Here is a 25,479-nt window from a genome sequence, read left to right on the forward strand (position 1 = left end):
GGCGGAACCTGGTGATGGAGATATGACACCCAGAGTAGATACGGTTTCCCTCTATGCCAGTCCTTTCACTGAGCTAAATACAACTCTCATCAAAAAAAGCTGTGGACTGGCTCCGTACCGTCCCTGGCCACATTCACCTGTCCACATGTTTGTGGGTAAGCGGTCCTTCCCAGTAAGTGCACTGGGGAGGGCACGGGTAATGTCGTGGGACCCGTGCTTGTGGAAGGCGGAGACGATACAGGGAAAAATAATGGCGGCTGGGGACCGAGTATGGATACCCGGCCGCCGCCAGCATGAGGTTGTGAAAAGCTTCCGCTCCATGAGCCTAAAAGGCCACATTTCAAGTGAAAGCAGCTTTAGAGGTTTCCTGGGAGAAATGACAGCTGGGTAGATATGGTTTCCCAAGTCCTTTCACCAAGCTAAAGAATATGTCTGTAGTGAAATACAACTCAGCAAAAAAAGCTGTGGACTGGCACCATACCGTTCCTGGCCACATTCATCTATCCACGTGTTTGTGGTTAGGAGGTCCTTCCCAGTAAGTGCACTGGGGAGGGCATGGGTAATGTTGTGGGACCCGTGCTTGTGGAAGGCAGAGACGACACCGGGAGAAGCAGTGGTGGCTGGGGACCGAGTATGGACACCCGTCCGCCACCGGCATGAGGTTATGAAAAGGTTCTGCCTCCACGAATCTCAAAGGCCATATTTCAAGTGCAATCAAGAAGGAAAGAATTGTGCTCTGTTAGGGAAGCGCTAGAACAACTAGACAGGGAATTAAGGTTATGAAACACAAACCTTTCATTGTTTAATACGCTCTCTAATGCCACGACGCGTTTCGATAGCAGAAGCTATCTTCCTCAGGTAGATTAGAGAGCAAATGAAAGATCAACCATTATATAGGGTAGGTTCACCAATCAAAAGACACTAACAATTATGACAACACAGGAAATACAAAACAGGAAGTAAATAAAAAAAAAAAAAAAAAAGGAAATGAATATCGTATAAATATGAATATAAATATAACAACTACATTAGATCAAAAGATAAAAAAGAGGATAAAAGATGCCACAATATACCCAATAATGTCAAGATGTACTAAAAGCAGGGATTATAAATAAAATATAAAATGAATAAAAACTGGTAATGCGTGAATAAGAACCAAGAGAGAACTAGGGCTAATGAATCGCATTCTCAATCGTTCAATTAAGGCCCTCAGGGGACAGAGTGCCCAATATAAAAATCCAATAACTCTCACGATTAATTAAACGACCCAAGCGGTCCGTCGTGGTTTCAGCAATCTGATCAATAATTTTATGCCTTAAGTCAGGAGGATCCTTATTATGCACCACAGAAAAATGTTTAGAAACACTATGTAGAAAGAAACCACTACGAATGTTAGACCTATGCTTATTCATCCTGGTTGTGGACCCAAATCCTCACACAAATTAATTGATCTTTACCATTTAAGCAAAGCGGATAAGAAACACCTGATGGAATTGTTCCATGAATATGAGAATAAGTGCAAAGTAGAGATAAATAATCACCTTGACGCAATATTTTTGAAACGTTATTTATCCGAAGGCATAGCACCTAAGGGCATGCGCTTATCTCAGAAGTCCTCTTTCCCACAGGATTCTGACTTTACTAAACTCTGGGACGAATTTTCCTTAAAATGCTCATTAGGGATGATATAATTATTAATTCAGAAGAGGGTTTCCTTAGCGGAAAAAGCCTTGAGTGATATTGTCTCTTTAAGAACTAATATTGACTATTATTCCTTTTCTTTGGAGTACAAGGATCTGGATTCCAAATTGTGAATAAGACTAAGCAAATTAGAGGATGGTATAATTAGAAAAAAGGTGGCAAAATTATTACGAGATAGTGGCTGCACTGATATAGATTAATTTATGGAGGTCTCCCCACAGCCGATACTGGAAGGCCCACAGGTCCCAATTCAAAACTCAGTGGGTGGGGGTTGAATCACAAAAAGATCAATTTCCCAGTAGTAATTCCTTAAGTGTACTAAAAACGGACAAACAGAGGAATTTCTACGAATTACATGAAAAAACTTTGAAGAAGGGTTCCTTGTTTGGTAAGCAAATGGTGGATGATACCATGTTAGGAACTCAAAAGGCATTATCACCTGTAATGAAAGGATCACATGACACTATAATTAATTTGGACATCTCTGCACCTCATACACAGCTATTGGCTCCGGTAATATTGCCTGATCCACCAGTCCCCATTGAGACAGAATTTATTGTTCCACGTATTCCCCCCACTTTAGATTTTGGTTTAGACCTTTCACAACCACTAGTCTCCACACAAGGTGATATGGATTCTCTTAATTTATCCCTATTAGCTACACACGAAGTAACTTATTCCCAAAAAACCCAAACACAGTCCCTCTCTCCACTTGATGAAACGATTTACCAAATCCTACCTGAACCTTTGCCAGAACCTCCCACTATACCAGTACCTCCAGCTGTACCAGCTATAACAGATTATATATTCCCAATAACTAGTATAATAGATAATATAGCCCCAAAAACTGCATCGTGTTTGAATCCTCAACAGGACTCCATGCCTTTACATCCATCTGAAATTATTATTGAGGATTCATCTAATAAAATAAACGTTGAGATAGTAAGCAATGAATCAAGGGGCAATGAGATTGACCCAATCCTCAATAAACCTCCACCTAGGTTGAGCTTTTCCTCCTCACTGGATCTTGTTGTACCTTTACAAGAAGTAGTGGTTAATGATTCCTTGTTGCCATCTGTTGAATTAGTAAGGAAATCTCCTCCTGTTACGACTCTCAAGAATACAAAAATTACACAGTTTTTTCGTGTGGCTCCAGGGCGCCACCCAAAAAGAAAAAGAGGAGGCGTGGATGCAGAGGTAGTGGACGAAGCATCCGCCGAGCTGTTGATGGTGACAGATCTCACATTGAAAAGGACGAAAATCAATTAATACCCCTTTCTGACTGTTCCTCTGAGAGTACGGGGATTTTTAATATCTCCAATATTATTCTCACGGAGGAACAAGTGTCACTACTTAAAAGGGGCCTTTCATTTTGCCCAAACTCACTGGCTAATCCCTTTACCTTGTATCTTGATTTTAATGAGTACATGAGAAAACTAACTGTTCAACGCCATTTTATTATAGAAAGGCAGCGCAAAAAATCTGGTCCAATTGATACGGTGAGTGCCCCTAATGAACCTCTTACAGATGGGTTCCAACATGTGAACCCAAAAAGTACCAGTAAATTTTTCCCTTTACATCATAGGGGCCCCACTTGGAAACATTCCAATATTTAGCCTTAAAAGAAATCCAGTCCTTTGCGAACATCAGAAAAAGAGATAATCTTACTCCGGGTGAGAGGCAGGCTATTAATACTCTAAGAGAAAATAGGGAGATTGTCATAAAGAATGCGGATAAGGGGGGGGCATAGTGGTGATGAATCGCGTTTCGTATATGAGTGAAGGAAAGCGAATCCTCAACGACGTAAATTATTATGAGAGACTTGATAATGATTAGTGTTGAGCGAGTATGTTCTATTAACCCTTTCGGCGAGTATGCTCAGGCCGAGCTCTGAATTTTTACAGCTGTTCGGTGATATGGTTGAATCCCTCCCGTGTGCATGATTTGCGACTGTTTGACAGTTTTATTACATGTGAGGAATGTCTATTTCTTACACATTCCTCACATGTAATAAAGCTGTCAAACAGTTGCAAATCATGCACACGGGAGCGATTCAACCATATCACCGAGCAGCTGTAAATACTCGAATCTCGGCCCGAGCATACTCGGACAGAACATACCTGCTCAACCCTAATAATGATCCTTCTGTCTCTATTTTTCTAAATTACAGTAAGCTTATTAAGACTGCCTACATTCGAGGCATTTTATATAAGAAAGAGATGACATTTTTAAACATCTCGAGGTATCAGACCCCTTTTTTCTATTTTTGCCCAAAGTCCATAAGGATGCAAAAAACCCTCCTGGCCGCCCAATAATTTCAGGGGTAGGTTCTATTACCTGCAATTTATCGCATTATATAGACCTTTTTTTTTACAAAAGTTTGTTCTTAAGTTAGAGTCCTATCTGAAGGACTCGTCCCAATTGATCGGACACCTTAGAGATGTTCCTTTAGTGCCAGGTTGTTTGCTGATGACTTTAGACGTCACAGCCCTTTATTCCAATATTCCTCACGAGCTAGGTATATCTGCGGTAGATCATTTTCTGTCCTTGGATGATACTATCTTGGAGGACCAGAAGGAATTTCTTAAAATGGGGATCTTATTCATTTTGAACAACAATGTATTCACTTTTGGGACATCTGTGTACAGGCAGTTGAGGGGCTGTGCGATGGGGACAAGATTTTCCCCCAGTTACGCTAACTTGTTTATGGGGGTGTTTGAGTCCATCTTCATCGCGCAGTCCCCCTCTGCAGCTGGGCAACATTCTCCTCTACAAGCGTTTCATTGATGATCTCTTCTTTCTGTGGTCAGGGACTAAAGAGGAGGCATCTATGTTTGTGGAAGAATTAAATTTGAATACATGGGGTCTTACCTTTACAGCAATTGTGTCAGAAACAGCCCTCCATTATTTGGACCTTTTGGTGCGGGTTGACCCATCGGGGAGGTTGTCCACATCCACCCATTTTAAACAGGTTGATGTTAACAGCTACTTTTGCTTTGACAATGGACACCTCCCTAGATGGGTCAGAAACTTACTATATGGCCAATACTGGAGGATTATAAAAAACTGTACCAATGATTCAGATTTTGCCCTGGAGGCCAAAATCCTCAACAAACGGTTCAGGCAAAAAGGATATCCACGGAAACTACTGATGCCTTTCAGAAATGTAGAACATTATTTCAAGAGTTCTGTATCAAAAAACTCCAGCTCCGTTCCCAAGACAGTATTGTTAAGAGTACGACTTTGGCCAGTGATAATACCCCTGATGACGCTACTGAGTTGAGTAACTGGAGCCTGGTGACTACTTATAACCAGTCTCAAATGAACATCCAGAAGTTACTGGACAAATTCTGGTTCATCCTTAAGAGCGATCTGGTCCTCTCTAGGCACCTTCCTGATAAACCAAGGGTGGTGTTCAGAAGGGGTAAGAACCTCCGCAATATGGTGGCTCCTGTAACGGGTCTGGGAGGCGGAACCTCTGAGCTACTATACAAGGGGGCGGTCCTTGTAAGGGAGCGAGTGGCGACCAGGGAAGACGGGCAGGCAGTCACAGCAGGTGACCGGGACAGTCTCTGAGTGAACGGGCTGGAGGTCACGGCAAGTGACCGGGGCAGTCTCTGGATGAACGGGCAGGAGGTCACGGCAAGTGACCGGGGCAGACTCTGGATGAACGGGCAGGAGATCACGGCAAGTGACCGGGGCAGTCTCTGGATGAACGGGCAGTAGGTCACGGCAAGTGACGGCGGAGCCTCCAGGTAGGCTAGCAGGCAGGTAACAGGTGTGCGCTCCCAGGTGAGCGGGCAGGAGTCTCTGGAATGGCAGGTGGTCACAGCACGTGACGGCGGAGCCTCCAGGTAGGCTAGCAGGCAGGTAGCAGATGTGCGCTCCCAGGTGAGCGGGCAAGCTGGTCCATAGACAGACTGACAGGAGTTGGAGGGCAGACCGTCGGACCTCAGGCTAGCAGGCAGGTAGCAGAGGAGCAGGCAAGCTGGTCCTTAGACAGACTGACAGGAATCGGTAGGCAGACCGTCGGACCTCAGGCTAGCAGGCAGGTAAGCAGAATATCAGGCAGGAATCAGACAGCAAACTGGCAGGAATCTGGCAGGTAACTGGCAACGGGACCTGAGGGCTGAAGCAGAGTAGTGAACAGTGCAACAACATTGCTCGGGCACCTCCATTTTGGAGGAGGTGCCTTATATATGGTGAAGTCCTCCGGCCATTGGCCGGGGACTCCTTAGGACGGCGCGCGCGGCCCCTTTAAGAGGGAGGGAGCGCGCGCGCGCCCTAAGCACAGTGGCCGGGAAAGGAGCGCGCGCTGCCAGCAGAGCGGGAGGAGGACGCCGGGCTCGGAGCAGAGGGGTGAGGGGAACAGCGTCCCTGCCTAGCAGAGGGCAGGGACGCCGGCGCTACAGTACCCCCCCTTTAGGACCCCCCTTTTTTAGGCCAGAGAGAAATTTAGCTAGGATGAGAGGGGCATGGATGTTCTCCCGGGGCTCCCACGTTCTCTCTTTAGGACCAAACCCCTTCCAATCTACTAGAAAAAAGGTCTTCCCTCTTACCCTTTTGGTGGCCAGAATGTTCTCTACCTCAAATTCATTTTCAGCGGAAACCGGAGCAGGAGGCGTACCTGTAGACTTGGAAAAAGAGTTAAGTACCACAGGTTTGAGGAGAGATACATGGAAGGAGTTAGGGATCCGCAAGTTGGCTGGGAGTTTCAATTTATAGGCCACCGGGTTGATCTGACTGATGACCTCCAGAGGACCGATGAACCGAGGCCCTAACTTATAGGAAGGAATCTTGAGCCGGACATACTTGGACGAGAGCCAGACCTTATCCCCTGGACAGAATTGAGGAGGATCCAGACGTTTTTTGTCAGCATGTCTTTTCATACGCTCGGATGACAGAAGGAGTGCGGATCGGGTACTCTCCCATATGGAGGAAAATTTGTTAACAAGAGATTCCGCAGCCAGATTGTCCACCGAGGTGGAGACGGGAAATGAGATCCGAGGATGCTGACCAAAGACAACAAAAAAACGGGGATTTGGAGGAAGATTCGCTCTCGTGATTGTTGTAAGAAAATTCGGCCCATGGCAGGAGATCCACCCAGTCTGAATGGTGGGCATTAACGAAGTGCCGGAGGTAACTGGTCAGGTTCTGATTGATCCGCTCCACTTGACCATTAGACTGTGGGTGGTAAGCGGAGGAAAAGTCCAGGGTGACGTCTAGCAGTTTACAAGTGGCTCTCCAGAAGCGTGAGGTGAACTGTACCCCACGATCCGACACGATGTGGAGGGGCAGGCCATGAAGATGGAAGATGTGGCGGATAAAGTCTTTAGCCAGCTCGGGTGCAGACGGGAGGCCTGGCAGGGGAACGAAATGAGCCATCTTGGAAAAGCGGTCAGCGACCACCCAAATGACCGTACAACCGGCAGAGACGGGGAGATCAGTTATAAAGTCCATTGCTATATGCTGCCAGGGGGCAGCAGGTACTGGGAGCGGAAGGAGGCGACCGGCTGGCAGATGTCTCGGAACCTTGTTGCGGGCGCAGGACATACAGGCAGAAACAAAGTCTATTACGTCCTTGTGCAGGGTAGGCCACCAGTAGTGCCAGGTAATAAGCTGGAGGGTCTTTTTCTGACCGGCGTGGCCAGCTAGTTTAGACGAGTGACCCCAGTGTAGGATCTTCTCCCGATCAGGTACTGATACGAACGTCTTACCGGGAGGGAGACGATTTAGACTCACGGGAGCCACCTGCATTACTCTGGCGGGATCGATGATGTGTTTCGGTTCCTCCTCGAGATCAGACACCAGAAAGGATCGGGACAAGGCGTCCGCCTTGATGTTTTTGTCAGCCGGGCGAAAATGAAGAATAAAATCAAAGCGAGCAAAAAACAAGGACCACCGAGCTTGGCGCGGGTTAAGTCTCTGGGCATGCTGGAGGTAAGCCAAGTTCTTGTGGTCAGTGTAAATTATTACCGGGTGAAGAGCCCCTTCGAGCAGGTAACGCCACTCCTCCAATGCCAGCTTGATGGCCAATAACTCTCCATCTCCTATGGAATAGTAGCGCTCAGAAGAGGAGAAGAGTTTGGAGAAGAAGCCACAAGTTACCATTCTCCCGGAAGATGATTTTTGGGTAAGTACCGCTCCGGCTCCAGAGGAGGAGGCGTCAACCTCCAGGAAGAACTACTTGTTGCCATCTGGGCGATGCAGCACCGGGGCGGAAGAGAAGGCCTGTTTTAAGGAAAGAAAGGCCTCCTCTGCTTCGGGTGGCCACTCTCTGGGATTAGTGCCCTTACGGGTGAGCGCGGAAATTGGGGCAGTCCGGGAAGAGAAGTGCGGTATGAAGAGGCGGTAGTAGTTGGCGAAGCCCAGGAACCGCTGAATGGCCTTCAACCCCTCCGATCGGGGCCATTTCTCGATGGCAGACAGTTTCTCTGGATCCATTCGAAGGCCGGTCTGAGAAATAATGTAGCCCAAAAACGGAAGCGAGGTCTGCTCAAAGAGGCACTTCTCATATTTAGCGAAGAGGTGATTCTGCCTGAGCCTGAGCAGGACCTGACGAACGTCTCTCCGGTGAGTCTGGAGATCCGGAGAGAAGACCAAGATGTCGTCCAGGTACACCACTACGCAGGAGTAGAGAAGATCCCGGAAGATGTCATTGACCAACTCTTGAAAGACGGCAGGAGCGTTACAGAGACCAAAGGGCATTACCAGATATTCATAGTGGCCGTCCCGGGTGTTGAATGCAGTCTTCCATTCATCCCCTTGACGGATACGGACCAGGTTGTACGCCCCACGGAGGTCCAGTTTGGTGAAGATTCTAGCCCCCCTCAGACGATCAAACAATTCTGGAATGAGCGGAAGGGGGTACTTATTCTTCACCGTGATCTGGTTAAGGCCTCTATAGTCTATACAGGGACGGAGAGAGCTGTCCTTCTTTTTTACGAAAAAGAAGCCTGCTCCCGCCGGGGAGGTAGATTTCCGGATGAATCCCCTGGCCAAATTCTCCTCAATATATTCGGACATCGACCGGGTCTCAGCAGCGGACAATGGGTAAATACGCCCACGGGGAGGCGTAGTACAGGGTAACAGGTCGATAGGACAGTCGTATGGTCTATGAGGGGGTAATGTCTCTGCCTCCTTTTTATTAAAGACATCAGCAAATGACCAATAGGGAATCGGAAGTCCAGGTAGATTAGTTGGGGTAGGAGAAGGACGCGCGGGATGAACAGGAACCAAACAAGTCTTATGACAGTCCTGTCCCCAGCAAAGGACTTCTCCGGTCTGCCAGTCAAGCACGGGTGCATGTCTCTGGAGCCAAGGTAGACCTAGTAAGAGGGCGTGAGAGAGTCCAGGCAGAACATGAAAAGAGATGCCCTCAGAATGCAGCATTCCCACCTGCAGAGTTACGGATTCGGTGATGAGTTGGATGGGACGTGGTAAGAGGCCCCCATCCACAGCAGCGACAGATAATGGTATAGCCAGAGGTTTGGTGGGAATGCAGTATTTTTCTACCAGGGCCTGTGAAATAAGATTCCCGGCCGCTCCAGAGTCAAGTTGGGCTAGTTCGAAATAACGATTCTCCCCGCAGATAATTGAGACTGACAGCAGCAGAGATGGAGAGGATTTATTCTTGTCTAGGTCGACCTCTCTGAGCGAACCTAGACACAGGCGTTTCCCGACCTCTCCGGGCAGGTACGGATCCGGTGCTCCTTACTGCCACAGTAGAAGCAGCTCCCCTCGGCACGGCGTAAGTCCTGACGGGTTTTGACCATCTTGGTCTGGTCGACCTGCATAGGCTCAGGAGAGTGTACCTGGGGAGAAACGGAGGGAGTGACGGATTTCTGAAAAGTAGGAGCCAGACGTGGAAACCTCCTCTCACGGGTGACTTCTTTGGCACGCTCCTGGAAACGTAGGTCAATCCGGGTGGCAAGAGTTATTAGGTCATCGAGAGTGGTAGGAATGTCTCGACCGGCAAGTTCATCTTTGATACGGCCGGACAGACCCTCCCAGAAGACAGATACCAGAGCGTCGTTATCCCAGGCCAGCTCCGAGGCAAGGGTACGGAACCGTATGGCATATTGGCCCACGGTGAGACTTCCCTGACGGAGGCGTAGCAGAGATGATGCGGATGAGGTCTTCCGTCCAGGTTCATCGAAGACTTTCCGGAAAGCCGTGAAAAAGGCAGGCAAGTCGGACACCAGGGGGTCTCCTCTCTCCCATAGAGGATTTAGACAGGCCAGGGCCTCCCCGGTGAGATGGGACATGATGAAGGCAATTTTGGTCCGGTCGGAGTTAAACTGGTGGGACAGGAGTTCAAAGTGCAGGGTGCACTGATTTATAATGCCCCGAGCCTGAGCGGAGTCGCCTCCGAAGTGAGGAGGTGCAGAAAGCCGGGTCCGGGGTAGGATACCATAGTATTGGTGGGCAGCGGAGCTGCCGGATTGCGAGTCATGGCTCTGGCGGTGGTTGCTGGTGGAGCAGTCAGAGTGTCCAGGCGAGTATTGACATTCCGCAGGTGACCCAGGATGGACTCCTGTTAGGACCTCTGATGGGACAGTTCATGACACAGGTCCGAGAGTGAGGGAGCTTGGGTGCCACCGGGTTCCATGGCCCGAGCAAACTGTAACGGGTCTGGGAGGCGGAACCTCTGAGCTACTATACAAGGGGGCGGTCCTTGTAAGGGAGCGGGTGGCGACCAGGGAAGACGGGCAGGCAGTCACAGCAGGTGACCGGGACAGTCTCTGAGTGAACAGGCTGGAGGTCACGGCAAGTGACCGGGGCAGTCTCTGGATGAACGGGCAGGAGGTCACGGCAAGTGACCGGGGCAGACTCTGGATGAACGGGCAGGAGATCACGGCAAGTGACTGGGGCAGTCTCTGGATGAACGGGCAGGAGGTCACGGCAAGTGACGGCGGAGCCTCCAGGTAGGCTAGCAGGCAGGTAGCAGATGTGCGCTCCCAGGTGAGCGGGCAAGCTGGTCCATAGACAGACTGACAGGAGTTGGAGGGCAGACCGTCGGACCTCAGGCTAGCAGGCAGGTAGCAGAGGAGCGGGCAAGCTGGTCCTTAGACAGACTGACAGGAATCGGTAGGCAGACCGTCGGACCTCAGGCTAGCAGGCAGGTAAGCAGAATATCAGGCAGGAATCAGATAGCAAACTGGCAGGAATCTGGCAGGTAACTGGCAACAGGACCTGAGGGCTGAAGCAGAGTAGTGAACAGTGCAACAACATTGCTCGGGCACCTCCATTTTGGAGGAGGTGCCTTATATATGGTGAAGTCCTCCGGCCATTGGCCGGGGACTCCTTAGGACGGCGCGCGCGGCCCCTTTAAGAGGGAGGGAGCGCACGCGCACCCTAAGCACAGTGGCCGGGAAGGAGCGCGCGTTGCCAGCAGAGCGGGAGGAGGACGCCGGGCTCGGAGCAGAGGGGTGAGGGGAACAGCGTCCCTGCCTAGCAGAGGGCAGGGACGCCGGCGCTATAGCTCCTAGCAACACGTTATGTCAATTCTCTCCAACCAAACCTATCTGTATGGGCAATTTGATCAGTGGTTGTTTCTCTTGTGGGTTCCCAAAATGCATGTGTTGCCAGAACATCTTGAGTGGTACAAAGACTTTCTCCTCGAACACCACTGGCAAAACATATACCATTAGACAATTTTTAAGCTGTCACTCCATGTTCGTGGTATATCTTCTTGAATGTACGTGCGGCCTACAATACGTGGGCCGTACAATACAGGCCATGCATGCACGGATGAATAAGCATAGGTCTAACATTCATAGTGGTTTCCTTCTACATAGCGTTTCTAAACATTTTTCTGTGGCACATAATAAGGATCCCACTGACTTAAGGCTTAAAATTATTGATCAGATTGCTGAAACCACGATGGACCGCTTGGGTCGTTTAATTAATCGTGAGAGTTATTGGATTTTTAGATTGGGCACTCTGTCCCCTGAGGGCCTTAATTGAACGATTGAGAATGCGATTCATTAGCCCTAGTTCTCTCTTGGTTCTTATTCACGCATTACCAGTTTTTATTCATTTTATATTTTATTTATAATCCCTGGTTTTAGTACATCATGACATTATTGGGTATATTGTGGCATCTTTTATCCTCTGTTTTTATCTTTTGATCTAATGTAGTATTTATATTCATATTTATACGATATTCATTTCCTTTTTTCTTTCTTTTTTTTTAATTTACTTCTTGTTTTGTATTTCCTGTGTTGCCATAATTGTTAGTGTCTTTTGATTGGTGCACCTACCCTATATAATGGTTGATCTTTCATTTGCTCTCAAAAGTACCTGAGGAAGATAGCTTCCATGTGTCGTGGCGTTAGAGAGCATATTAAACAATAAAAGGGTTGTGTTTCATAACCTTAATTCCCTGTCTAGTTGTTCTAGCCCTTCCCGAACACCGCACAATTCTTTCCTTCTTGATTGCCAATCTCCCTTGTGGAGAGCGGTGGAAGCTGCTCTGTTTAAAACTAGCTTACTAATGGACCTGCCGTGATGTCATTGTGGAAATCCCACTTCGGTCACATGGTCCCGGTCATGTGACCGCTGAAGCAGTCCCTGTTAAGCTGCGGTCATCATACAGACTCCCACCTGGAAGGGTTTTCCCTTGTTGTGCGGGGCTCCTTGGCACAACAGGACCAGGTGAGTGGCCACAACATCTCCCCCTTCTCCCCCCCCAAACCTCAGGCTCTTCACCATTGGCGCTCCAACTGTTTTTGTTTTCCATATTTCAAGTGCAAGCAGCTGCCCAGAAATCTGGCACTTTAGTGTTGCAGCCTGTGGGTGGGTGGGTGGCTGGCTGCATACTTGCGCTTGCATTCCAAGTAACAGAAAACTAAGCAGATTGTGGCCTCTATCATCATCATGGCCTCACCTTGGCACTATGAACTCTCCTGAAGGAGAAGCCAGGGCCCACCGGAGGAGTCTCCGGTTCTCTGGTGGGCCTGTCCAACCTGCCGAGAAGCAGCCCTGGCTAAGAAAAGTGTGGGGGAAGGTTCCCGGACACTCTATAGCTGCTTTTTTAATGTGGATTGGACATGCTTATGCATGTTAATTCTTAAACCGCATTGCAGATCAGGCCATTGTCCAACTCTGTATTCATGAAATTAAATGCGCAAAGAAAGATGTTTTTGTGTCAATGCACCACCGACAAGTGCGAGTTGATGTTGGATGCGCTGCCATTTCTTCTGCAACAAGCTGCATTAGAGGACTTGCTGGGAGAAATGACACCCAGGGTAGATATTGTTTCCCTTTATGACAGTCCTTACACCGAGCTAAATTAAACTCTCAGCAAAAAAAAGCTGTGGACTGGCTCCGTACCGTCCCTGGCCACATTCATCTGTCCACGTGTTTGTGATTAGGCGGTCCTTCCCAGTAGGTGCACTGGGGAGGGCACGGGTAATGTTGTGGGACCTGTGCTTGTGGAAGGCACAGACGATACCAGGAGAAATAGTGGCGGCTGGGGACCAAGTATGGACACCCGGCGGCGCCGGCATGAGGTTATGAAAAGCTTCCGCCTCCACAAGCCTAAAAGGCCACATTTCAAGTGCAAGCAGCTGTCAAAAATTTGGCAGTATACGTAGTATTGCAGCCTTTGGGTGGGTGGCTGGCTGGCTTAATACTTGCACTTGCATTCCAAGGAATGGGGAAGGGGCAACTGAGCGCTGCACTGGGACAAGGATGTGTATGGTGATTGTTGCAAGTCTGCAACGACAGGTGCATGGCGGGAGGCATCTTCGCATGTGCCAAGGATCACTTATGATGGGCACACTTTTAGGCAGTGAGCTGGGAGTCAGAGATGCTTCCAGAGTCTTCCCGATGCTGTTTCCATGTCTTTTCAGCACTGTATTCATATGTCTTATGATGTGTCACACACCACATGGCCAGATAAGGTTGTAAAATGTTAAAATGACATTTCCCAGTGAATGCATTTGTCACAGTTGAAAGCAATGCGAAAGTGAAAAAGCGCATCAAAAACGCTACTTGTGAACATAGCCCAAGGTGTGGAGGAGTATTTTTGGTCTTGGTTATTTATTTTGCCTTATATACAAGTCATTACCCTGGAAATTACGGTCCTTAAAATATTTCCCAGGAAAATCCATTTTGGTTTTGTTTTTGTATGCTTTATTGTGAGTCCATAAAAGTGGCGTAATACTCTGACAACGTTGTTGACAGCAGTGACCGGGGAGTCAGAAATGCTTCAGGGGTCTTCCCCATGCTGTTCCCATGTCATTTGAGCACTGTTCCCATCGATTTGGGCAATTTTTAGGCCCTCTGCAGACCGCCGGGGGGAGCCGCATGAAAAATGCTCGAGTTTCCCATAGACTTACATTGGGCTCGTTGCTCGGGTCGAGCACCCGAGTATTTCAATTTGCTCGACCCGAGCAACGAGTACTCGAGCATTTTAGTGCTCGCTCATCACTACTCTTCATCTGTTAGATATAAATCTACTTGTACTCTGAAGCAGGTATGTAATGCTCAGGGTAATAGACATAACATCCCTTAATGACCTCCATTGCTTACTGATAATACTGGAAGGATGAATTCATGCAATATTTGCTCCCTATATTTAGCATTGAAATCAGAAAAGTTCCCAATGTATGTATACATTTATGTAATCGGTCATGAAGGGGTTAATATGTATAAGTATTGCTGGGGGGTTATTCCTTTTCTTCATTTTGTCTTTGTGATACAGCATACCAGTATTGCCTATTAATTAACCCCTTAATGGCCGCCACAGCACATTTTCACGGCGGCATTTAAAAGTACTTATACCTCAGCGCTGTGAAAATGTGACATTGAGGAATAATGCTGTAGTGCCCACCAGAATCGGAAATTCTCTGGGGTCTCAGCTACCAGGGGTAGTTGAGAAACTGGAGAATATGATCAGGGCCTTTTTTCTGTTCCCCGATCACATCATTGCCGCTATAATACCCGTGATCACGGAAAAAAATGTGTGCCCGCGGTTACAATGATTTCTCTCTCCTCTGACACGACATACATGTCAGAGGAGAAAGAAATAAAGCCCCCCCGGTACCTCTGCCATCCCCTGAACCCCCCAGGATCATCCCCCGACCCTCCAGCATCTTGCTGTAGAAAAAAAATGGTGGACATATGCGCAGTGCGCCCCCGAGATTTACTTGCTGCCAGCCAGTACTCGGCAATAACAGGGAATTTTCCCTATTGGTTTCTTTTAATCACTGTGATAAACCCTGTCACCATAATCAAAAGAAAAAAATAATAATTTAAATCCCTCTTTGTCACTCCCTTAGTTAGATAAAAATTATAAAATATATATATATTTTTTCCATTCTTTGCAGTTGTTGGGGTTAGGGTTGTGTTAGAGTTAGGCTGCGTTAGGGTTAGGGTTAGGATTAGGGCAAGGGTTGTGTTAAGGTTAGGGTTGTGTTAGGGTTAGGGTTGTGTTAGGCTTAGGATTAGGGTTAGGCTTGTGTTATGGTTAAGGTTAGAGTTGTGTTAGGGTTAGGGCTAGAATTAGGGTTAGGGTTACGGTTAGGATTAGGGTTAGGGTTGTATTAGGGTTGAGGTTAGTGTTGTGTTGGGGTTGGGATTTTTTCAAAAGTAAAGAAAATAAAAATGATGACGATACGGCGACTAGTGTTGAGCGCAAGTGCTCACTACTTGAGTTTGCATTGGGTGCTCAGGTATGCACCGAGTATCACAGGTGCTTGAGTGACAAGCTCGAGTCCTGGTCCCTCATGTTTTGCAGCCGTTATACAGCCAAAACAAAACATGCGGGGATTGCCTGCCATACACGAGCAATCCCCTCATGTTTTTTTGGAGTGTCTAACAACCGTGAAACATGCAAGACGGGGACTCTAGCACCAGTGATACTTGGTGCATACCCAAGTACCCAATGCAAACTAGTAGCAAGTAGTGTTGAGCGAATTTGTTTGGGATTTCAAATTCGTATTCGTATGCTGGGTTCCGGCTTGTTTGCGACAAAAATCGGCTCCGCCCACGAACATTCCTGATTTGCCACGCTGTCACGCAGACGCAAATCAGGGATGTTCATGGAAGGAGCCGATTTTTGGGGCGAACAAGCCGGAACCCTGCACACGAACACGAATTTGAAATCCCGAACAAATTCACTCAACACTAGTAGCGAGCACTTGCGCTCAAGACTAATGACATCACATTCAATATGATGACTTAATGTTATTAAATTCTGTGTCTTACCTTTCTTCAAAATGTTCACTATACCCCTTTGTAAAAATCCTTGAGGGGTGTAGTTTCCAAAATGAGGTCACTTTTGGGGGGTTTCTACTGTTTAGGCACATCAGGGGTTCCCCAAACGCTACATGGCGTCCATTTTCGATTCCAGACAATTTTGAGTTCAAAACGTCACAAAGTACTCCTTCCCTTCTGAACCCTGCTGTGCGCCCAAACAGAGGTTTTTACCCACATATGAGGTATCACCTTGCTCAGGAAAAATTGCACAACAAATTTTATGGTGCAATTTCTCCTGATATCCTTATGAAAATGCAAAGTTGGGGGCTGAAAAACATTTTTGTGGGAAAAATGTGAAAATTTTATTTTTATGGCTCAATGTTATAAACTTTTGTGAAGCACCCATGGGTTCAAGGTGCTCACCAAACATCTATATAAGTTCCATGAGGGGTCTAGTTTTCAAAATGGTGTCACTTCTGGGGAGTTTCCACTGTTTAGGCACATCAGGGGCTCCCCAAATGCGACATGGCATCCACTAATTATTCAAGAAAATTTTACATTCAAAAAGTCAAATGGTGCTCATTCCCTTCCGAGACCTGCCGTGCACTCAAACAGTGGTTTGCCCCCACATATGAGCTATCGACGTACTCAGGAGAAATTGCACAATAGATGTTGTGGCCCATTTTATCTTGACACCCTTGAGAAAATAAAACATTTGGGCCCTGAAGTAACATTTGTGTGAAACAAGTTAAATGTTCATTTTTTCCTTCTACGTTGCTTCCAATCCTGTGAAGCACCTGAAGGGTTAATAAACTTCTTGAATGTGGTTTTGAGCACCTTGAGGGGTGCAGTTTTTAGAATGGTGTCAGTTTTGGGGATTTTCTGTAAGGTAGACCCCTCAAAGCCACTTCAAATGTGATGCGGTCGCTAAAAAAAATGGTTTTGTAAATTTTGTTGGAAAAATTAGAAATCGCTGGTCAACTTATAACTTCCTAACAACAAAAAAATGTTGCAAAAATTGTGCTGATATAAAGTAGACATGTGGGAAATGTTATTTATTAACTATTTTGTGTGACTTATCTTTCTGATTTAAGTGCATAAAAATTAAAAGTTTAAAAATTTCAAAATTTTCAACATTTTCGCCAATTTTTTTTTTTCACAAATAAAAGTCATATCGCATACATTTTACCACTATCATGAAGTACAATATGTCATGAAAAAACAATCTCAGAATTAGGGGGATCCGTTGAAACATTCCTGTCATGCATCGTGAGGGAAAGACTAAGTGCATCATGACAGGAAGAGGAGGGGGGAGCACAAACAGTAGAGAAAAGGGCAGTGAGACCCCTGGGCAGATCTGACAACACCCTGACTCCCCTAATGTCCGTAATTAGGTTCTGTAACTATTACCAAACAGGAAACCTAATCCCTGACTGCCCCTAGCGATAGGCCCTAGATAGGGAGGGGACAGGGTGAGCACGAGTCAGCCCCCACTGCAACTAAAAACAAACAGGCAAGGGAATACACTTAGCTTGAGAAGTCACCAGAGAGATCATGCCAACTATCCTCCTGGTAGACAACCACACCAAGTCATTCACACTTAGGTTTGGACCAGGCGAGCGTTTCCTGTCAGCCATACGTTTATACCTGTCTCCCATGATCCTCAAATTACTTTGAACCTCCGCTACACAGAAGAGGGCGACGAAGCAAAACATTCCTCCTCAGGAACTCCTGAAGCCCGTCCCCCACCAAAAGTACCAAACTGTGGACAGAAACCATATGCACCAAAGAACGGTGACTTGCCGGTAGATTCTTGGCGATGATTATTAATAGCAAACTCAGCCAACGGTAAGATGCCCAGTCCTCCTGGTTTTCGGAGACAAAACACCTGAGGTAAGTCTCTAAATTCTGATTAATGCGCTCGGTCTGTCCATTCGACTGAGGATGGAAGGCAGAGGAAAAGGACAGCTGCATGCCCAGTCGAATACAGAAAGCTTTCCAGAACTTAGAAACAAACTGGGTCCCATGACCTGACACCACATCGGAGGGAACCCCGTGAAGCTTCACGATATCATTAATAAAAACCTGAGCAAAAGTGTTGGCATTCAGAAGTGCCGGTAATGCGATGAAATTAACCATTTTACTTAACCTATCTACAACCACTGGAACCACACTCTTGCCTGCAGATACCGGTAGGTCAGTAATAAAATCCATGGGCAAGTGTGTCCATGGCCTGCTAGCAATAGGCAGTGGAAGAAGAGGACCAGACGGACGGGTATGCAATACTTTAGAACACGAGCAAATACTGCAAGCAGATATCTATTCAACCACATCCCGATGCAATTCCCTCCTACAAAAACTACAAGAAAGGAGGTCCGTGGTTGCCTTACCACCTGGATGACCTGCAAGCACCGAGATATGATATTCCCTAATTACTTTACGGTGCAAATCAGATGGTACAAATAACCTCCCCGAAGGGCAGGAGGCAGGGGCGTCCCCCTAAGTGTCAAGACCTCACCCTCCAGGTCAGGGTACAACTCCGAAATGACTACCCCCTTCTGCAAAATTGGGGCAGTGTTTTCATAGTCACCACCACCAGGGAAACTCCTGGACAAATCATCAGCCTTGATGTTTTTAACCCCTGGACAAAAAGTGACAACAAAATTGAACCTCTTAAAAAACAGGGACCACCTAGCTTGCCTAGGGTTGAGACGTTTAGCAGACTGAAGATATGACAAGTTCTTATGGTCCGTGATAACAGTAATAGGATGGACTGCCCCCTCCAACCAATGTCCCCATTCCTCGAACACCAATTTAATTGCCAAAAGCTCCCTATTACTCATGTAATAATTTCTCTCAGACAAAGATATTTTTTTGGAAAATAAAGCACATGGGTGCCATTTACCAGGGGATGGACCCTGAGACAATACAGCCCCAACCCCCACCTCCGACACATCAACTTCTATGATAAAAGATTAAGAAGCATCGGGTTGAATGAGTATGGGTGCTGTGGAAAAACAACCCTTTAGGGAGGAAAAAGCCTGCTGGGCAGGATTCAAACATTTAGAAAAATCAGACCCCTTCCTTGTCATGTCAGTAAAGGGTTTCACAACTACCAAATAATTTTGAATAAATTTCCAGTAAAAATTTGTAAAACCCAGAAAGCGCTTTAATGCCTTCAGGTTCTCGGGACGGTCCCAATCAAGTACAGCACGGACCTTCCCCGAATCCATCCGAAAACCCAAAGATAACAATCGGTACACCAAAAACTGCACCTCTTGGATGGCGAAAACACATTTCTCTAGTTTGACATATAGTTTGTTATTCCATAATATCTGTAGTACCTGTTTAACATGCCTCCGATATGTCTCAAAATCAGGTGAGTACACCAAAATATCATCCAGATAAACCTCCACATACCTGCCCACAAAATGATGAAAAATATAATTTAAAAAATGCTGGAACACCGCAGGTGGATTGGTCAGGGCGAAAGGTGTAACCAGACTTTCAAAATGTCCCTCAGGGATATTGAACGCCGTTTTCCATTCATCCCCTTCTCTGATTCTAACCTGGTTGTTGGCCCCCCTTAAATCCAATTTGGAGAACACCTTAGCTTCCACAACCTGGTTGACTAAATCTGGAATCAGAGGAAGAGGGTATGGACCCCAGATGGTAAATTTGATTAAATTCCCAGAAATCTAAACAGGGACGGAGACCACCATCTTTCTTCTTCACGAAGAACCCTGCTACCACTGGCGAAGATGAGGGTCTGATATGTCCCTTCTTCAGACTCTCAGCAATAAAATTCATGGCTTGTCTCTCGGGGACAGAAAGATTGTACAGTTTGGAGTTTGAAAGTTTAGCTCCGGGGGTCAGGTTAATAGAACAGTCATATGCACGATAAGGAGGAAAATCCTAACATCCCTTCTCAGATAAAAACGTCCTCAAAACAGACAAAAATGCAGGCAAGGTCTCTGCAGAGACTGCAGAAAGTGAATGCAGAAAGCAGTTCTCATGGCAGTAATCTCCCCATTCAACAATTTCTCTGGATTGCCAATCCACTATCAGATTATGTTTCACCAACCAGGGTAAACCCAGTACAATTGGAGTGTGAAGGCTTTCCAGGACATAACAAGGAATTACCTCATAATAAAAAGATCCCACCCTCAGTCTTATATTATGTACAATCTCAGTCAAAGCTCTCTGTGCAAGTGGTGATGAGTTGATGGCATAAATAGGAATGGGCTTAGCTAAAGCACAGCAAGCAAGCCCATAAGTTCTCACAAACTCAGCATCAATCATGCTGACTCCAGCTCCACTGTCAACAAACACAAAAGTTTTCTCAGTCCTGCTCTCTAGCACCACCTCTGCCTTCAAGACAAACCGAGAACTGCAAGATGAAGACAAACATACCCCTTGATTATCCAACTCCAGACTCCCAAGAGTTAATCAAATCTCTTTTTGCTTAGGAATTGAGGGACAGGCCCCAATAAAATGTCTCTTCTTCCCACAAAAAAACACACGCCCTTTTTCTTGCGAATCTCAAAGGAAACATATGATGAAGAAGCACCCACTAACTGCATGGGTTACTCTAACTCCACAAGTACTGGTTCACCCCCAGACCGCCCCCCCTCGGCAAGGGGGCATTGCCCCAGAAAGAGGGCTAAGGAGAAGGTGGTCTAATCCAACTATCTCACAGGCGACTATCTACACGTATATCTTTTAACCTTTCTGTAAGGCTGTGACAAAATTGGCTTCTAAAAGCAGAGTCATTCCATCTGGTATCGGTTGCCCACCTCCGGAATTCAGAGCTATAAGTCTCCACTGACAGATTCCGCTGCTGAAGGCGATGCAGCCTGGATTCAGCCAAGGATAGTGCATCAGGATCATCATAGAAGAAGGCTAAAGCCCCAAAAATCCCTTCTACTGATTGGAGACAAATAGAACCCTGTGGCAAAGAAAAAGCCCAGGATTGAGGATTTCCTTGCAATAGTGAGATCACAATCCCCACTCGCTGCTCCTCATCTCATTAGGAGTCTGCAACCGCTGCCGTTGCTGCTGAACCTCAGATCGAAGGTCAGTCACCTCCCTTGAAAACCTTCAAAGCTGCTCTGCCAGCACTGAAACGGGATCCATAAACCCAGGAGAGAGAAATTTCACATAATGTCAGCAGTTTGTATTCTGTAAATGTGATATACACTTCGAGACATCCACAAATTGACAAACATATATCACATTCTCTTCATAGCAAATGGGCCTGTGTGCTCTCAAGTACATGGGCTGAATTTCACTCCCAGTCCACCCCTGGTAGGAAGTGATCAGTCAGATTGATAAACCAAGGTTTCTCATTTCAAGAATTCTGTCCCTCTCAGTTAACAAGAAGTGGTGATAATTGGCACATCGATGAATAGGAGGCATTGCACAATCAACCAACAAGACTTGATTCGATTTTTAATGTTTCATGGGCTAAAGATAAATCCCATTCTACCTGTCATTTATGCCCCTCTCACATAACACAGATTGAAGTCAGGTTCTTGAATATTTATTCATTTGCAGAACTTAGAGACACCTGCTACTGACTTGATTTGTATAACCCTATTTATCCTACAAATTATTAATTACACTTACCAGAACATTTCGCTGTAGTAAATTCTCCATTAGGGAGACACGTTCTAATTCCACTGATTTTTCCATCGGGCGTCCGAAAAGGAGGTTTACACTCAAAATTCACGTTTTCTCCTTCCAGATAGATAGATTGAAAATCTATAAGTTTAGCATTTTCCAAATACGCCTTCTGGTAATAACATTGTCCTATAAGATAGAAAGACATTTTATATGAGTTCCTGTTTATTTTAAGCATCTTTATATGACAGTAATTGCACCCTGTGATCCATCCAGCATTTGCGTAAGTTCAGGTATGGAATATTTATTGCAGAAATGTTTTTCAGATGTCACATTCATCTGAATATTCATTGCACAAATTCATGTACATTCTGCCATATCAATCCCTGTAAGATATATGAAGGGAATTTTTTAGTTACAGAAATGCCAGCAATTAGTTAACTGGTATCCTAAGTTACGATGTAAAAAATGGATTGGGGTCACTTAGGCAATAGTTACCATAACAGAAGAAGTTTTCACTTATCCTTTAATAAGATGTTTATTTGAGGAACTACAGAAACCCTAAACTTCAGGAAGAATAATTGCCATGTGTTAAGACAAACATGCAAATTGCCTCTTCAGAGAGGAAGAGGAGGACCTGAACTCTAGTACCACCTATTGGAAGCAGCAATCCTAACAGTCAATATCGACCCTTTAGTGAGCCTTGCTACATAATTCAGGATAAAATCCAAACCAGATTCTCAATTTGCAGACACAATGTTTTGGGTTGTTGCCCCTCCTCAGTGCAATGTATGAGATCTGATTTGGCACTCCAGGTCAACAGGAGGGGAGAAGCTGCCAGGGATCTGCCTCTCCGATTAGTCTACAGCACGGTCTCGGTCCCTAGTGGCTTTTAAAGTATATTTTTCTCTGAAAATCTGCAGTGTTTCAAAATCAAACACACCCGGCTGAAATTGTACAGCAAATGTCTGATATAGTCCAGAAAAATTATAAGCAAAATAGTTTATAGGGGTATTACCATCTCCAAGATCCTATCTAAATATGTATTAGGTGTAATAATAATAATAATATGAGCAAATACCTAAAATTAGAAATGTACTATAGTTTTTCTGATTCGCTATGTCTCTTTCCTCATGAGCAGGCATCGCAGGAACTTATGCATCCATGGGGTTATGATCACTGATATTGTGACAGTTAGCTAGTAGCTAGTGGTTATAACCGTGGACACCTAAGGTCTTGCAAAGTCTCCACAGGAGGAGAGAGACATAGGAAATCAGCAGAATTATACTACATTTCTAATTGGATGTATTTGCTAATATTATTATTATTACATCTACTACATATTGGGATAGGATCTTGGAGATGGGAATACCCCCTTAAGCCTCGCCGTGTGATGATACAGGAACCCTTCACAATGGTATATTGCCACTCCAGGATTAACCGCTGATCCACGGTGAAGCAAATAGAAAAAACATTTAAGTGCCGGGAACTTGAATAAAATCCTCAAAACCTTTACTCTGTTATTTATAGTTAAAGATTCATGATGACAGGTGGAAACCGCTCAGACGAGTTTCTGACATGAACTGCCCTTGAACACTGTGCATATCATGAAACCAAAAGACAGGAAATTTACACCAAAACCACCACCCCTATGTGGGGTCCATTATTCTGTAAGGAGGACTATGTGGGGCCCACTATTCCATATGGAGGACAATATGGGGCCATTATTCTGTATGGAGGACTATGTGGGGCCCATTATTCTGAATGGAGGACTATGTGGGGCCCAATATACTGTATGGAGGACCATGTGGGGCCATTATACTGTATGGACGACTATGTGGGCTCATTATTCTGTATGGAGGACTATGTGAGGCCCATTATTCTTTATGGAGGACAATGTGGGGCACATTATTCTGTATGGAGGACTATGTGGGGCCCATTGTACTGTATGGAGGACTATGTGGGGCCCACTATTCTATATGGAGGACTATGTGGGGCCCATTATTCTGTATGGAGGAGTATGTGGGACCCATTATACTGTATGGAGGACTATGTGGGGCCACTATACTGTATGGAGGACTATGTGGGGCCCATTATTCTGTATGGAGGACTATGTGGGGCCCAATATACTAAATGGAGGACAATGTGGGGCCATTAAACTGTATGGAGGACTATGTGGGCTCATTATTCTGTATGGAGGACTATGTGGGGCCCATTATACTGTATGGACGACCATGTGGGGCCATTATACTGTATGGACGACTATGTGGGCTCATTATTCTGTATGGAGGACTATGTGAGGCCCATTATTCTTTATGGAGGACAATGTGGGGCACATTATTCTGTATGGAGGACTATGTGGGGCCCATTGTACTGTATGGAGGACTATGTGGGGCCCACTATTCTATATGGAGGACTATGTGGGGCCCATTATTCTGTATGGAGGAGTATGTGGGGCCCATTATACTGTATGGAGGACTATGTGGGGCCACTATACTGTATGGAGGACTATGTGGGGCCCATTATTCTGTATGGAGGACTATGTGGGGCCCATTATACTAAATGGAGGACAATGTGGAGCCATTAATCTGTATGGAGGACTATGTGGGCTCATTATTCTGTATGGAGGACTATGTGGGGCCCATTTTTCTTTATGGAGGACTATGTGGGGCCCATTATTCTGTATGGAGCACTATGTGGGGCCCACTATTCTATATGGAGAACTATGTGGGGCCCATTATTCTGCATGGAGGACTATGTGGGGTCCATTATTCTGTATGGAGCACTATGTGGGGCCCACTCTTCTATATGGAGAACTATGTGGGGCCACTATACTGTATGGAGGACTATGTGGGGTCCATTATTCTGTATGGAGGACTATGTGGGGCACATTATACTGTTTGGAGGTCTATGTGGGGCCATTATACTGTTTGGAGGACCATGTGGGGCCCATTATTCTGTATGGAGGACTATGTGGGGCCCATTATACTGTATGGAGGACTATGTGGGGCCCATTATACTGTATGGAGGACTATGTGGGGCCACTATACTGTATGGAGGACTATGTGGGGCCCATTATTCTGTATGGAGGTTTATGTGGGGCCCATTATACTGTATGGAGGACGATGTGGGGCCATTAAACTGTATGGAGGACTATGTGGGCTCATTATTTTGTATGGAGGACTATGTGGGGCCCATTTTTCTTTATGGAGGACTATGTGGGGCTCATTATTCTGTATGGAGCACTATGTGGGGCCCACTATTCTATATGGAGGACTTTTTGGGGCCCATTATTCTGTATGGAGGACTTTGTGGTGCCCATTATACTGTATGGAAGACTATGTGGGGCCCATTATTCTGTATGAAGGACTATGTGGGCCCATTATACTGTATGGAGAACTATGTGGGGCCACTATACTGTACGGAGGACTATGTGGGGTCCATTATTCTGTATGGAGGACTATGTGGGGCCCATTATACTGTTTGGAGGATTATGTGGGGGCATTATACTGTATGGAGGACTATGTGGGCCCATTATTCTATATGGAGGACTATGTGGAGCCCATTATACTGTATGGAGGTGTGGCGCCCCTGAGGGTTCAGTCGCCACAGGGGTACTGCACCTTGTAAAAGAGGTGTGGTATCTCCTCTCCGAGGTAAGGATGGGGCATCACACAGGACCCCTTTTACACACCCAACACCACACTGCTCCCATTCTGTAGGGGGTGTAAAGCACTATGTGCTGCCCCGGACCTGAATGGAAGAGCAAGGGGGGAACCAAAGATAGGGGGAAACTAGTGGGTATTGTGGGTGGAGGAAGCACTTTATAGTTACACTTACTAATTCATATTTAATCAACGGCCATCTTAGGCTCAAGGTCTTTGATTGTGATCTTCATCACTGAACGTGGCTTTCTGTTAGAACCTGCAGCTGATTGTAGATACACGG

The 25,479-nt window shown here is 46.1% G+C and overlaps 1 protein-coding gene across 3 annotated transcripts in view; it reads right to left on the reverse strand.

The window, feature by feature from the left end:
* CFH (complement factor H) overlaps positions 1-25,479 on the reverse strand; it is a 1,056,626-nt gene that overhangs the window by 752,779 nt on the left and 278,368 nt on the right. For all 3 annotated transcript variants that reach the window (XM_073642935.1, XM_073642934.1, XM_073642933.1), the window contains exon 9: positions 21,538-21,720. In XM_073642935.1, the coding sequence (XP_073499036.1) occupies positions 21,538-21,720 (183 nt within the window). The remainder of the gene's footprint in view (positions 1-21,537; positions 21,721-25,479) is intronic.

Source organism: Phyllobates terribilis, unplaced genomic scaffold (genome assembly GCF_046119375.1).
Source record: "Phyllobates terribilis strain yellow unplaced genomic scaffold, ASM4611937v1 Scaffold_8__6_contigs__length_399053987, whole genome shotgun sequence".
Lineage (NCBI taxonomy): Eukaryota > Metazoa > Chordata > Amphibia > Anura > Dendrobatidae > Phyllobates > Phyllobates terribilis.